General features: G+C 38.8%; 2 protein-coding genes across 2 annotated transcripts in view; both read left to right on the top strand.

Annotated features, from left to right (window-relative positions):
- LOC111346976 (uncharacterized) overlaps positions 1–16,923 on the top strand; it is a 120,301-nt gene that overhangs the window by 13,728 nt on the left and 89,650 nt on the right.
- On the top strand, positions 6,057–8,984 carry LOC148726450 (NACHT, LRR and PYD domains-containing protein 12-like). The gene has a single exon (XM_088727352.1). It carries the CDS (start codon positions 6,148–6,150, stop codon positions 8,524–8,526), a length of 2,379 nt encoding a protein of 792 aa, XP_088583478.1. The 5' UTR covers positions 6,057–6,147; the 3' UTR covers positions 8,527–8,984.

The raw sequence follows: 16,923 nt of genomic DNA, 5'->3' as shown, positions 1-16,923 counted from the left end.
TACTGTGATCTGGTCTGGCCTGGTTACTGGGAGTCAGTGGGGGGAGGGGGCCTCTGTTACATTCGCTTCCATTTGATTGTAAACTGCTTAGCAGTCTGGTAAAGTCCTCCGTACAGTGTTGTAAAGTGCCATGAGTTCAAGATATGAGCACTATATAAATACAAGTTATTATTATTATTATTATTATTATTATTATTATTATCATTATCATTATCATTATCATTATCATTATTATTATTATTATTATTATTAAGTTGATCTTCCCTAAAGTTCCGCACCCCAATATATAGTTAGTGTCCCATTCACACTTCATATTTCCTCCATGGCAACCCATTCAAGGATCTCCATACACATCACATCATTAGGTAGTTTCCCCTGCATAGTTACTCCTTAGCAACCTTGAATACTATGATATCCATACTCATCACGCTATAAATAGTGTCACTCTAACATATCCTTTACTCTGCCTAAAATTTAAGTAGAATATTTGGAAATGAAATGAATATTGTTGGGTCCTGAATTCAGGTGTAACACTGCTTTTTGTGAGACAAAGAATTGAGAAACTTTGTGACAACAGGCTTAATACTCATACTTCAGCTCTCCTATAAGAAAAGAGAATGATTTGCCCAGCATCTCTTAACTATCACTACTTTTGATTTGGTGGTAAATCACTCTTGTTAGACTTGTGATTAATTTTTTATGCTAGGACAAGTAGTTCATGAACCTTGTTTTAATGTATCTCATTATGTCAGTTTGTTTATTTTTTTTTTAATTTGGAGTTGATTGCCAGCCAACCATTTGAAAATGTATGCCTCTGAAGGTGCACAATTCAATGATCATGGTTCAGAATTGAAAATCTTGTGTCTGTGGATTTTGATTTGCAAACTGCACCAAATGTGCTTTATTCTACTCTTGCATTTCAGTTCCAATTATTATACTTGTTGTCTTACGTTGAAATAACAAGTTGAGTTTGGATGTAACTTAAAACTGCTGAGGCCCATGCATATTGTGCATTTTAAGTCATGATTTAATCTTTGGCATGTATGTTTACTGAGTCCATTTATTCCAACTTTGTACCTTTTCAGTGAATTTGCAAGGGAGGTATAACAAAGTTCTCAATTTTTCAACTCCATCCCCCCTCTCTCCCCTACTTAAAAGAAAAACCAGCAGGTGCCAGAGTACGTATGATGCACGATCCAGGTGGCAGAGTGTCAGCAAAGTAATTAAAAAAGCTAAAAAACTCTGCCAGTTAAGTGAAGGAGGGGGGGCTGTGTTGCTAGGGAATTCAAATTCGTTACACATGCCAATGAATCAAAAGTCGTAGCATTTCACTTTCATCAGAGACAAAATTGAAAAGAATCATTGTCTTGGACAGGTTCACCTGAGAAACCAACCATCACAAATGCAGAAGGTGAAGTTGACATCAATTTCACTGTGACTTGGGCAAAATCAGAGAATGTTAAATACCGTCTGGAATGGAGGAAACAACCCATGACAGGTTGCACAAAACTGTGTCAACAGGAAAACATTGTGGAAGCTCAGCTTAAGATATTTGGTCTTGATTATGGCGCAGAGTATGAAGTGAAACTGTTTGCTGTCAACAGACATGGGGAGAGTGACCCAAATGTCAGAATTTTTAAGACAAAGAGCGGTATGTACCTTTATTTAATACTTCTTATTTAACATTTGGTGGAATTGTTTAAATAAAATAAATACTGATGGGTCTAAAATCCAGTGGTAGCATGGCTTTACATTAAAGGCAAAGTCCTGAGAGACTTTGTGACAACAGGTTCAATTGTGACAACATGCAAGCTTAATACTCATGCTGCAGCTCTCATATAAGAAAAGAAAATGATTTGGCCAACATTTTTATATTTTTTTGCACTATTGTCATCTTTGATTTGGTTGTAAAATACACTGATTGGATAAAGGCTGTTAATTTTGAAAGAAACTGTTTGGAGCTGCGTCGGAGGGAGTAACGAAATAACTTGAAGATATCAATAAAGTTGAAGTGGTAAATTGGCCACCGTAACGATTACAAAAGCTGACGTTTCGAGCGTTAGCCCTTCGTCCTAGCGAATAGAGGAATTGTGGGTTGTGTGTGCTTTTAAAGGCAGAAAATGGAGCTATGTTATTGGTGGGAACATGGCAACTGAATGCATGGAGATGAAATTAATTGTTGATGCTGGAGAGAGTAGTTTATCAATCTTTTATTGATGTTTCTCGTTGTTAATTAGTTGAATTTTTTGTTGGTATTGATTGCCAGCCAACCATTTTTAAAATGTACGCCTCTGAAAGCAAACACTTCAGTGATCATGGCATAGAACTAAAAATCTTCTTTCTGAGTAATTTGACCCACAGATTGCACCCAATTTGCTTTCTTGTACTCTTGTATTTTAGTGCCAGTCATTTTACTTGTTGTCTTAATTACTTTGAAATAACATGTTGACTTTGGATATAACTAAAAACTGATCAGGCCCACATTGTGAACTTTAAGTCATGATTTAATATTCTGGCGTATATATTTACTGAGAAGATTTTTCCAACTTTGTACTCTTTTCAGTGAATTTACGAGGGGGATAAAATTACTTCTCGATTCTTTCAACCCCAACCCCCCTCTCTCCCCTACTTAAAAGAAAAATCAGCAGGTGGCAGAGTGTCTGCAAAGTAATTAAAAAAGCTAAAAAATCTGCTACTGAAGTTAAGGAGGGAAGGCTGTGTTGCTGGGGAATTCAAATTCATTATTCATGTCAAAGAATGTAGTCATAGGGTCAGTATTTCACTTTTATCAAAGACAAAATTTTAAAAGAATCATTGTTTTGAACATTTTTACACTCTTTTCAGCGAATTTACTGGGGGGGGGTAAATTACTTCTCCATTCTTTCAACCCTTCCCCCCTTTCCCCACTGAAAGGAAAATCAGCAGGTGGCAGAGTGTGTGACAAGTATTAAAAAACCCCCAAAAATCCACTTGTTTATTTAAGGGGGGGGGGGGGGGAGCTATGTTGCTAATGTTGCTGAAATTCAAATTCATTACGCACGCCAATGAATCAAGTTATAGTAAGTATTTCACTTTCAGCAGAAACAAAATTTAAAAGAATCATTCTTTTGAACAGGTGTACCTGAGAAACCAATCATCACAAACGCAGAAGGTGAAGTTGACATAGATTTCCCTGTGACCTGGTCAGAAATAGAGGCCAACAGCAGTAATTGCAGCGTTAAATACCGTCTGGAATGGACGAAACAACCCATGACACAATCCACACAACTGGTTCAACGGGGAAACATTGTGAAAACTCGCTACGAGATAACTGGTCTCGAGTATGACGCAGAGTACGAAGTGAAGCTGTTTGCTGTCAACAAACAAGGAGACAGTGAGCCAGACGTCAGAACATTTAAGACAAAGAGTGGTATGTACTGTACCTTAACTTTGAGTAGAATAATTGCAAATGAAATAAATAAATAAATAAATAGTTGGGTTTTAAATCCAGGAGTAACACTGCTTTTCGTAAAACAAAGAATTGAGAAACTTTGTGACAATAGGCTTAATACTCATACCGCAGCACTTGTAAAAGAAAAGACAATGATTTCCCAAACTTTTTCGCACACGCTGAGGCCCATATTGTGAACTTGAAGTCATGATTTAATATTCTGGCATATATGTTTACTGTGAACATTTTTTCAACTATGTACCACCTCATTGTAGACCAAATCTATACCAAACGTTTTCTGAACTTGTAGGCTACCTGCAAGTCACATTAGTTGATCTCCCCTAAAAATTCTACAACCCTATCACTAGTTCCACATGCATAGTTCCTCCTTTTCCAAATATGCCTATGATATCCATTTTTAGCACTCCTTCAACATTCCTTTAGGTAATGTCTCCTGGTCAGTTCTTCCCTAGGAATCCATACAAATTACTTCTCGATCTTTTCAACCCCACCTCCACTCTCATCGTACTTAAAAAAAAGAAAAAAAAAACAAAACAGCAGGTTGCAAGGTTTCAGAGAAGTAATTAAAACAACTAAAACATCCTCTGGTCTATTCAAGGGGGAGGGGGAGGGGGAGGGGGGGAGGCCTATGTCGCAAGGGAATTCGCATTCATTACGCACATCGATGAATGTAGCAACGCTCCGCCTTGAAACGGTTTTAAACCAGATTTTTCACCACCACTGTCCTCCCAAACTAAATGAGAACGGAACCAATTGTCACAACATCTTTTTCAACATCTATCATTTGATGATGTAAATATTTCTCTAAGAGCTTGGGACTATTCAGGCAAATAGGTTAACGGGGTAAAATAAAGACCAATATGTCCACAATTTTATCGCAAATTGCAGATTTAGAGTTTCCCATAAAATGAGGTAAATTTCAAAACTTAAAAATGTTTTTAAAGTATTCGGATTCGAAAGTCCTCTCTTAACTCCACCTCGGCGGCCTTCTTTATCTCCAAAGCAGCGGCTAAGTCGGAACGCTGTTCTTGTTATAAATTGGTGTTTTTTAAAAGTTAAACGCGTCCATTACCTAAAGGTCCCGGATTGGTCACGAAATCTGCTTAAGTGTAAACAAGGTCTGAGATATCCTGCTCTTCAGGGATTCTCACTGACTTATATTTAAACTAAAGGGAGTCCTTACTAGAGATTAAGAATTAGGAAAATCTGGTTTTTCAACATTCACGGAAATATCTGTTTCTGAAATTAGTTACGAGGGGTCTTAAGCGTGATGGAGTTTGAGAAAAGTAGATTTTTTCATCTTTCATGGCTGTAAGTGACTTAACAGTACCGGTCAAGGGTCCTCAATGATACGTCACGCAACCCTTTTCACGCTATTCTGACAACACTCCATTCCCATCTCAAGGATAACTTTTTCATGAAATCCATTGTTGTTGTTACCACCCTTATCAAGCGAAAGGGGGAGGGACAGATTTGTTAACAATTAGTACGAATTGCAACCTACCATTAATTTTTGTTCGATTTTATTGGATACCTAAGTTATCAGGCAATAACTCCCGTCTGCGTGGATATTTGTCCTCTGATTGTTTCCGTCAGAGAGAAACAAAGCTAGTGGAAAAAGAGCCTGCTCCAAAGTTTTCTCTTTTCATCGCTGGTTTTTTTTTTTTTTTTTTTTTTTTTGCACACAAGAAAAACACACTCGTTTTGTTGAGTCAGTGATAGTGGTATTAAAATGCTGGTCGCATATACTCATCCGCCGTCAGATCAACTCCGGGTTTTTAAAGAGCGGTTTTCGCGCGATATGAAAATTAAGAGTTACAAAATAAATAAACTCTTTTCTGGTTTGCTGACTGATAATGTTCGTGGCTCGGAGACTGTCCTAATGATGTTACATTTTCCCTCGAAACTTCGCTTCTAGGCCTTGTAAGATAGACTGAGGGCAAAGTTACCAAATGCGGATTGGCTGAGACAGAAGGCATTTTTAAATTTAGAAAACGTTAACATAGTTACCTTTGCCTAAAATTTTTGATATCATTGCTGGCAAATCTTTTTCAACAGGGTTGCTTTCATTTCTTTGACGTTGTTGTACGAAAATAAAACTAAGTGAAAACTGAGATGGCTTTCCACGAGCGTGCTTAAAAGCGTGCGTTTTTGATCATCTTATTAGATTTCTGAAGGCACCCATGAAATTAATCCTCAATTTTACTCGGCTCTATGCGATTACCCCTGCAAATATTCACTTTTCAGACAGTCGCTCAGTAGTGGACATTGTCAGCTGATATACTAGCCGCCCGAAAGGGTTTGTTTACCCTATGATATACTTGATGTTTAAGGGAGGAATAGCGCTTTAACGAAACAACCTTTTCTATCCTTTGGATAGGGGTGGATTTCTCAACTGGTCTCCCTGTGCTGAATTCGATATGAAGTATTTAAACTGCATTTACTCGTGTTCACATAATTAATAAGATATTTTCCTTCCCCTTTTGTTTAGCCGTAAGTCCTTACCCAACAGCTTTAAAAGTTCAACCCTGTGGAGTAAGAATTCAGTAAAGTACAGAAACTGTTCTCGCGTTCTTGTTATTTATTAAATATTTTCTCTTTCTTATCCTTCAGCCATAACTGCTTACACTACAGCTTTAAAGGATGTCATTACAGACCAAACGGAGTTCCAACCCAAACTGTTGGCGTCTCACACCATGTCCAACGCGAAAACAGATGATATATTCACTAATCTTCTCATACAACATGGAAGAAAAGGCCTCACCAGGATTGACCAGAGACATTCAAGAAGATCAGTGCTCAAATACTACGGAAAAGCCAGCAGTACTTCAGTAAAGCACTGTGATGAAATATTTCTTGGCACGAGTGGTGATCAGGAGAATCCTAATTCTATTCTTGTCGTTGGAAAAGCAGGGATTGGAAAATCTCTGTTTTGCCAAAAGGTGATTCGCGATTGGGCCAACAAGAAATTATTCCGAGCAAGAGAAAACATTAAAATTCCAAATTTTAAATTTGCTTATTTGCTTACTTTCCGTCAATTGAATTTCCTTCAGGAAAAGCGTGTGACCTTACGCGAAATCTTAAACTTTTCTTCAAATTTAGATGACGTTACATTTGAGTATATTGTAAACCATCCCCAAGAAATTTTGATTATCCTTGACGGCTATGATGAGTATTCTCAGCAAGATTACATCACTGGAAACTCGGGGGAAGAATATCAGAATGATGCTAGTTGTAAAATGCCGGTGGCCGCTTTATGGTCAAAACTCATCAAGGGAGAGATACTGAAAGGTTCTGTCGTTGTTGTAACCTCGCGGCCTGATGAATCGGAGAAGCTGGGAGGAATCCGTTTTAAACGGTACGTAGAAATTGTGGGATTTTCTCCACAACAGGTTAAAGAATACATTGAAAAGTACTTCAAGGAAAACGAAAATATGAAGAGCGCTGTGCTTGAACATGTCATGAAGAATGAGAACCTAGTCAGTTTTGCGCATATTCCTATGCTCTGTTATCTGTTGTGCTTCGAGATGGAGTATACTCTAAACGAAACAAGAAATCCTCGTGACCTTCCTGTCTCAACAACCCACATTTACACAAAACTTATTGAAATTTTTGAACTTAAGCACTGCTCTGAGTCAGAATACAGACAGAAAGAAATTCCTAACAAATTCAATGTGGTTTTAATGACTCCTCCGGTCATCAAAACCACATTAGGGAAATTATCAAAACTAGCGGCAAAACTTCTGCTTGAAAATAAGCCAACTTTTGATGAAAGCGAGATAGAAGGCGGTTTTGAGTTGGAAGAAGTCAACAAACTGAAAGGTAGCGGTCTTCTTTACTGTGGTCAGCCTTATAGGACTGGTTTGATCACAACCACGAAACACTTCAGCTTCACACATCTCACTGTCCAAGAATTCTTAGCCGCCCATTGGTTTGTAAAGGAAAATTGTATTCCAGTCGAGAAATGCTCTGAAATGGTTTTCCAATTCATGGCTGGCATTTTGTCAAGTGAGGGAAAAGAGGAACTGATGGAAAAGTTGTTGACCAGTTGTCAAGTTTCAGGGAATGATACTGGATTTCTCAGAGCAAAGTGTTTGAGTGAGTATCAAGACAAAGAATTCGCTAAAACGTTTATCAGGAATCATCCGCAAGCGATCAGTAGTTCAGACGGCGTCATGTATTTTCATGGTTTATCAGATATAGACAGCATTGCATTATCATTTGTATTGGACATTATCAGTGAACTAAACAAAGAGAAAGCTGGAGAGGCACAACACAAATGTTCTGATAAGTTCGTCCCAGTTAAGATGTTGGGGCTTGGTAGTTCCCTCCTAACAATGTCTGGGATACAACGAGTCTGTAATTCACTGATCAATGAACACTCTCTTGTGTCTGAATTAATTATAGGAGGACTAGATCCAGTCCAACGTAGTAAGATCACTGATACCGGTTTTGCCAGTCTATGTGAAGCTTTACAGCATCCAAGCTGTAAGCTAACCACACTAAAACTGTGGTATAAAAAGATCACTGATACCGGTGTTGCCAGTCTATGTGAAGCTTTACAGCATCCAAGCTGTAAGCTAACCGCACTAAATCTGAGGAATAATGAGATCACTGATACCGGTGTTGGCAGGCTATGTGAAGCTTTACAGCATCCAAGCTGTAAGGTAACCACACTAAATCTGAGGTATAATAAGATCACTGATACCGGTGTTGCTAGTCTATGTGAAGCTTTACAGCATCCAAGCTGTAAGCTAACCACGCTAAATCTGAGGTATAATGAGATCACTGATACCGGTGTTGCCAGTCTATGTGAAGCTTTACAGCATCCAAGCTGTAAGCTAACCACACTAAATCTGAGGTTTAATAAGATCACTGATACCAGTGTTGCCAGTCTATGTGAAGCTTTACAGCATCCAAGCTGTAAGCTAACCACACTAGATCTGAGTGATAATGAGATGACTTATACCGGTGTTTCCAGTCTACGTGAAGCGTTACAGAATCCAAGCTGTACGCTAACCAGACTAGATATTGATTTTAATTTTTGTTTAAAAAAAAATCTCTTCAAGCTATAGTGGACAAATACAGACCAGGTTTTGAACTTACAATTTAGAAATATAGCTATTTAAAGCACTTTCTGTAAAAGTGCGAAGCAGCGTCAAACTAATCTACGTCATTAGCTTACAGGAGATCTCGCCAATTTATTTTAATGATCTTAATTTTAAGCTTAATCTTGAGAAAGGAACAGTTACGAAATGGTTGGAAACAAAATATTTTGAATCATTACGGATCATAGTAGAACTTTATGGTAAAAGGCTGTCGTGAAAGCAGCTTGAAGCCTGAAAATGTTAATAGTTTTTGTGGACTTGATTGTTTTGACTTGATCTACAAAAGTTACTCAAAGTAACTTTTGTAGATCTTTTTTCTGGGTCAACGAGAGTTACAAAGTACTTGAACTGTTATAGCTCAATGTGAGTAAAATAAAACGATTGTTGTAAATAGAATCGCATTGAATAAAGATTTTGTTGATAGATTGTTCGCTGGGAATATATTGCTTCCTATACCTTTGGTTTGTGGGTTTAATTGCCTGGACCTTTTTACTCTCGAGATCTGATTGTAAATTCTCCCCTCTAGTTGATACACATTTCGTAGTTAATTAGTTACGAGAATTTGGTGTTAGATTTGTAGTACTAAGTGTTAAATTCTCATTACCTGTTTGCCAGATAATATATGGATATCATAGGGAGAAGTTACATGTTAATCACTTCTGGCATTTTCTGAAAAAAGGCTTGTTTTCTTGCACTTACTCGATTTCGAACTCATTCTTGAGCCATTCTTGAGCCGAGCCAATTATTGCAAAGATAGGGTGCGGGATTAAATTTTTTATTGCGTGAACCAAGCCAATTTATCCTACAGGTTTATGCCTTCAGTAGTTTTTCGTTTTTGCATGCACCGTTCTATGAAGTAAAACCGAAGGAGAGTGCAGATCACGGTTAAGTTGTTGAAGTGAGCGCTAACAGGGAAGTTTTAATTATTTAATAAAAAAATCGCTCTCTAGGCCATGGTGACACAGACTTCAGATTCCACGTTGCCCTGTATATTCTACGTAATAGATTGCAGATTACGTCAAAATGTGGAAAGGAAAAAAAGTTAGCAAACGAGGCTTAGTCAAGTGTGTCACTAGCAGATGTGAGAACCGCGTTCCAAAAGCCTTTGTCCTTTGTTCCCACCTCAAGCTCCACCCCTCCACCTAATTAAGTTAGTGACGAGCTTTTGTTCGGCTTAGATAACAATCAAGTATGCGGCATGGTCCTGGTCGATTATCGAAAGGCTTTCGACATGGTGGACCATAAGCTATTGTTGCGCAAGTTGGAGCTGTACGGTATAGTCACCCGGGAGCTTGCCTGGTGTCACTCTTATTTGTCAGATCGGACGCAAATTGTCCGTGTAAATGGGAGTGAGTCAAGCGAAGCTTTGATGTTGCATGGAGTCCCTCAGGGCAGTATTTTAGATCCTTCATTTTTTATTTTGTTTATTAACGATTTGCCCTCGTATACAAGTGCGCAGTTGGACCTTTACGCAGGCGATATGACTGTCAACGCTTTTGCGGATGTGAAAAACTTAACCAACTTAAGTTCATCACTAAATAAGTCTGTCTCTGAAATTCAATTATGGGCTTCAGCAAATAAGCTCCCCTTAAATGACCTCAGTGGTTCGAGTCCCGTACAGGCCTGATTCTTTTATTTTCAGGTCTGATTTTCGCTATTGCATAAATAGCGCTATCTACTGCGAGGATCGCACATTATACGTATCTAATACCGCAGTTCAAAATATATGAACTTCATATATTCATTGCATCTCATTTATCACTTTCACGGGTTTATTATGAATCAACTTAACGGCCTGCTCCCAGTTGGCTTGTTAGCTCAATTGGTAGAGCGCTGCACTAGTATCGCAGAGGTCAGTGGTTCGAGTCCCATAAAGGCCTGATTTTTTTTTTTTTTGTCAGGTCTGATTTTCGCTATTGCATAAATAGCGCTATCTACTGCGAGGATCGCACGTTATACGTATCTAATACCGCAGTTCAAAATATATGAACTTCATATATTCATTGCATCTAATTTTTTGTTTAATTGTGCGCCATAACAGTGTAACAATCGTTGCATAAATTAGTCATCCTCGTTTAAGTTCTCCAGCTTAGTTAGGTTATGTTCCAGATGAATAACATGTAGAGAGCTGGGTCGCCAGATAAAGAGCGGGGTTAAATTTTCCGTTTGAGAACCCAGCTTATGTAGCATACACCGCGAGTTTTGACTTAACATAACATAACATAACATTTATTCAGGAAGCTAGAACGCAAATGTCAAAAATACATCCTGAAAAGGGAAAATCGTGAGGTTAGCCCTGTATAAAAACAATTTCCCTTACTAAAAACATACAAAAGATAAAATTTAAAGGATAGAGATTCAATAAAAATTCAATAAATATTCAAATAAATTTTAAGTCTACTCTTAAAAACAGACAGTGATTCGGCGTGGACAATGTATCCTGGCAAGCTATTCCATTTCCCCACAATGCAAATGAAGAAACAATATTTGTAACAATTACAAACCGCTCTTTTCAGGTAAAGTTTATAGTCGTGGTTAGCTCTTGTACGCTTATTGGCAAACAATAAGCAAACAAGACTTAAGGATTCAGTTGCCATATTGTGTCCGAAATTAGACTGCTTCACAGATTGGACATTTAGGGCCGTTATTTACAAGAGGTCTAACCCAAACCGCAGGTATACGGAAGCAGTGGGCATCAGGGATTCTGTATAAGACAATTTATTTAATTAAATGAAGTTCCTGTACGGATAGCTTCCGGCCCTCCTAAAACTGTTCATGAAAGTAAATGTTTAGTTAAAAGGTTCGGGTAAATTAAAGATGGCTTAGAACGCGGTTTTGTTAAACAATGGCAAAACTTTGTCTATATAACTGACCCTTAATATCTTGGCTCGGCTCAGGTCTGTTGACTGAGACGCAAATTGCATGGTGGAGGGAAACAGTTTGAATATAATAGAAGCACAGTCGACATTGTATTAATTATTAATCAGTCACTTATGGCCGGGTATGGCGGGGTGACCTTTTACACAGGTTGGCCGTTTTATACAGGTCGACCAGCTAATATCTTGTGTGATAATCGTGCGGAATATTTGTCCTGCCAGTCCAAAGAAAGATAGGACACTGATTTGAACTGAAAGTACCAACATTGATGCCAGGAGGTAAACATGAAAAAAATTCTACTTGAGAGATAACTTTTAGTTTTATTTGAGTGGTTCCGCTTGAGAGATCGTTCAATACAGGTAGTGGACAGTACAAACAGGCCGTTGGTACTCAGCCAAGGGTGATGACAACGACGGCTCAATGGAAGTGAAAATTTAGATACCTGACGGGGAGAGTTTTCGGGGCTTACAGAAACCGACCGCTAAATACCAGGTGCTACTCAATACAGGTTGGACTGTAGCTCAGTGTCCCTTCTGTTGCCGTGTAACCATAAAAGTATATGCAGCCCCCCCTGTTTCATGACCTTACCGAGTAGCCCTCTCATAAAACCTAATAATCCGCTCAAGCACATCCATTGATGCCATTCCATGCACGACTATCGCAATTCTCAGAATGAAAGTCCTTCCCCCCCCTTTCCATCCTCAAAACTTTTAACCTCCTTTCCTATTCCAGGGTGCGAGTATCCATCACGAAACAAACAACTGCACATAATGAATTACATACTTAAGCCAACTTTGATAACTTGGTGTTTATTTGAAATAGCTATATCTAGAACGCATTTATCAATTAATAATGAATGCCAATCAATGAAGATCTATTCTTATAGTTAAGTACTACAACTGCTTTCAAAAGAGGCACTCCCTGTGTTTCCGATGATCATTTCCAAGGCTTACGTGAATCCCTTGACTTCATTATGTCTGAGATATGGGTTAGCCAAGTCCAATGGAAAGCTTCGCCAGAGAATCGCATGCTCCTCAGATCTTAACAGCCGATCCATTCTACTGGAGCAAATAGCCTGCAGTCCCTAAAGACTTCCGGTCAACATTGTCCATAACGTCTGCCAATCCACTTCTGACGTTTCCAAGGAGACCACACAGCCATTCCTCAATCCATGTTGCCTAATCCTTCGGCTGGCAGACACTAGAGATAATTCTTCAACAAAAAGATATTTTCCGTTTCTTTTGTGATCTTATTCATTGAGTAAATTTTGGGAACAACAGAATTACGTACCCTTTAATATTTAAGGAAGTACATGGTAAACCTTTTTCGGTTAAATTATCCGATTCAGTATAACGTACAACCGTCGCTCCGCCATCGTTTATGTCAGAGTGCGTTGATATAAAACTTCTGTTCTAACGAAGCTAAGTTTTTGATGACGAACGTCTGAAGTAAGTCCATCGTAGCAGGTCCTGTCTACCAAGAAATCGTGGCGAGTTTCCGTTCGTGCAAGGCCAGCAGTGCATATCAAGTTTTAGAATATACTAAAACAGTGGATAGCGTTGAAGGCGCGCTCTGATTGGGTAGTCAAACTCCGAATATCCTTGGCTATTTACCTCCGAGCAACTCGGGGAAAAATGGCGTCCCGGTTTGCATCCGTGACAAGCGAAGAAATCACTCAAACTAATGACGAAGCAGTCCCTGAAAATGCAAAGAAAGCGACTAAATTTGGTTTGGCCGTGTTTAAAGGTAATGGTGTAAGTTTTTAACCCGGAGTTTATCGATAAAAATCAACTTGAGAAAGATTTTATGTTTACAAATGCAAATTAATCTTGCGTAACCTCACTTGTTCACTTCTGCGCGTGAAAATGTCTGAATCGTTGCTGGAATGTATGAATTAAAATCAATTTCTGGTGGTGTATATTATCTCACTGTTTTAGTATATACTAGAACAACTATTCACCTCAGTGTCGGTGGTTAGCGGTGGATATTTACCGAGCCGCGAAGCGGCGAGGTAAATATCCACCATTAACCACCTCTACTTTGGTGAATAGTTGTTAAATATCCCCCTCAGTGTTGTGTACATTCCTAAAAATGTCCAGCTGGAGTGCGAAAAAACCTCGTCCCTCTGTCCAGATTGGGACCCGAGGAAGCGAGCCTCCGAATTTAGTCTTTACTACATCCCAGCAGTGTTTGGATCGCATTCCGCTCTGGATAAGGAGCATGAAAAGGAATCGGCGAGATTACTCTCCGACTGGATATAAGACAATTGTAATAACATATTTCTGTATTTCACAAACTAGAAAATGTGCCGCGCCACTTTTGTCATCCCTTTTGAACGATCACCACGCCCCACCCGAGTGTGAATCACCGCCTGGCTATCCGCTTACATGGCCAATCGACAATTTCGAATATCTGATGACAAGGACTCAAGACTTTTGCAAATGCCCATATTTCCTCTACGTTGATGCTTTCTTTTGCCAAATCCCACTCTCAAATATTGCTAATCATTAAATCGTTAGCATGACAATTAATGTCAACAGGCCAGTGTCACAAAAATGACTCTGTCGAAACTGACATGGCTTTTTTTTGAAAAGCGGAGTTCATCGAGCAGTCTTCCATGAGGAAACTGAGACAATTCTTTGTTCAATGCTGTCACTATCAAGGTTGACCAATGCTGGTACAATAGCCTTTCCTGCCAATTTGAGAAGTTTAGGCGAGATGTCATCAGGTCCAACTGACTTTTCGTCTTAAGATAATTTATCTTTTTTTCAACAGAATGGTTTGTAATCGTGACACTATATAAAGTGACGTGCTGGCATCCACTGAAGCGGGCTGCGGTGGCATTGGCAGCGATTTAATTAAGTTCTCGCCGATCTCCGAAAAGTATGCATTTATCATTTGGGCTTTTTTCCTTATCCATGAAAGCAAAACTGCCGTCGGTTCTCTTAAGGGGGCCTCTTGTTCTGTTGCGTGCTAAGCGATTTGTAGCTCTGTTAATTAAGTTCCAGTAGGCACTAGATTGCTTTATTCCTTTGAACATATTGTTGAAGTAGGATGCTTTAGCTCTTTGCAAAGCTGACGTGACTGCATTTTTAGCTTTGTTGTATTTTGACCACATTTCAGGGCATTGAGTGCTGACTGCTGCTTTGAAAATTTTGTATCTTTTATTGATCTTGTAACAGATTTCGTTAGTTATCCAAGGAGCTGATTTACTTCTGATCTTAACTTCTTTCTGGGCGACGTGTTAGTCACAAATTCCTTTAAACAAGGTTTGCCATGCCCATAAGACATCATCTGGCTCTTCGAAGACTGATGCTATATGGAAAGGCGTATTACAATAATTACATTACAATAATCAAGACGGCTGGTTATAAAAGCATGAACCAAAGTAGTTAAACAATCTCTCGAAAGATATTTCTCAAGTTATGTAAATGATAGAATGCCTTGTTTATGTGATCAGTCATGCTTAAATGTTGCTTCATGATTGACAGATCAGAAATTCCAATCAATTCAGCACTTTAGTTTAATTGTTGATCACATTACTTGTCCTTGGATGATGAAAATTTCGTTACTTTCTTCAAATTAGTTAATCATTTGTTTTTTTTTTAATAGATTAGACATGGGGGCGATGTGCAGCACTGCAATATGCAATACTGCACTTTAGTAGATAATCAACAACTATTCAAAGAAGTGGAAGTCGCCAGTGGTAAGACGGCGAGGCAAATATCCACCGAAAGCCGCCGACACTGAAGTACATAACTGTTTTAGAATATACTAAAACAGTGAGATAATACAGCACAAAAAGGTAATTTTAAACCATACATTCCCGCGACAATGACAATATTTTCGTTCGCAAATGCCGCGGGAACTGCTCGGAGGTTGTTAGCAAAAGATATTCGGAGTTTGAATAGCGAATCAGAGCGCGCCTTCAACGCCATTCACTGTTTTAGTAAATACTTACAGTCTCATTCACAACTAAGGTGCCAGTCAGTTGCAGTGACGCATCGGGCTCACTAGCAGTAGTGGCGGACAGACGTGTAAACAGTAACTCTGCTAAGTCCTGCTAAGTCCTTTAAGTTATCGTCCTCTCATGACTAAGTATTTTTCTACTCATGTTTAGTACCGTAGGCGTGTGGATATTTTAAGTAATTGGATGAGCACAATTAGGCGTGGCTTTAGTTACAGTACCCCCCCCCCTTCCCCCATTGCCTCGGAGCATAAATGAGTACCGGCTAACTATTGAGAAAACCTGATTAGATGCTGGGGGGGGAACCTTACGATTGACTAGCATCCCATCCATTTGGTAGTAGTAATAACCCTCGTCGCTTCATGCGAAGGAAACAGGGAGAAGCTTCGGCTGGGTGGGGTACTAAGTTCGAGTACAGATATTTTTAGGGTAAGATCGAGTCAATTTAATCTTGAAACAACCAAAATCCTTCCCACCCCACCCCCCCTGGTGCTATATAATGACCTGTCCCTTAGCAACCAAGCCACTGCAGTACAACATACTTAGACACCACAAAATACGATACAAACCTATATTGTTGTAGACTGTTGGAGTCATCTATATGATAATAATGATTCCAAAATGTCGAAAGTTAACCATCTGTCTACCTGTTGGAAATAAAGACAACAGTCTGGCACAATTTTTTATATCTTGGTATTCAATGTAATATTTGTAGTTTTACTAAAGCTCTTAACCCTTCTCGCCCCAAAATCAGCACATTTGTATTCCCCATACTATATATCCTCTATACATTTCCTACGGCACTGACGAGGAGAATTTAGTGAAAAAATCCAGAGCTTTTCAAGTTTGCGATCGTTTTCTTAATTCTCATAAGCATTGATTTAGCAGTGATACCTTGGTGAGAAATTAGATGTTAGTCGCCCTCAGGAGTTAAAGAGTTAAGGGAATGTGCTCTGCCAGTCTGAGCTAAATTTGCGAAAATTGCTCGGCAGAACAAAATTAATATTTAAAAATTAAAATATAGAGTTATTCCAAGCGCGCAAAAATGAATTCCTTTACAGGACGCCTCCCAAAACAATAAGGAAAAGTGAAAAGAAGAATGAGAGGATAGTAAAAAGTCCTTAACCCTTTGAGCACTAAGAATGACCAGCATCTATTTTCTCCTTACAACATCACCTCTGAAGCAAACATTAAGGTCAGGAGAATAAAGGAAATGATCACCAACTAAAGAGGCTGTATCGAGAACAGTATGGAGAATATGCATACTGATATTAGGGTGTACAAGGTTAAATTTTTGAGTTGTTTGTTGATTTTTTTCGTTCAAAACTAATTCTGAAAGTGTGCAGGTGTGAAATGAACTGGAAACCTCCGTCATAGCTGTGCGGCACGATTGGACAGTTTCATTCGTCTTTGAGATCCACGATAACAGAAAATCTATAAAACAGAGAAAATGAAATTCATATTAACAGAAAGGACTAACTATTGTAACTGTCGTTCGCCTTAAATCGTGTTTACACAGC

The sequence above is a fragment of the Stylophora pistillata genome, chromosome 7, assembly GCF_964205215.1.
Source record: "Stylophora pistillata chromosome 7, jaStyPist1.2, whole genome shotgun sequence".
In the NCBI taxonomy this organism is placed as follows: Eukaryota; Metazoa; Cnidaria; class Anthozoa; order Scleractinia; family Pocilloporidae; genus Stylophora; species Stylophora pistillata.
This window is presented reverse-complemented; position numbering and strand designations above follow the sequence as displayed.

What these genes read in the sequence shown, in the direction of transcription:
- LOC148726450 (XM_088727352.1), top strand. Translation starts at nt 6,148, where the DNA reads ATGTCCAACGCGAAAACAGATGATATATTCACTAATCTTCTCATACAA.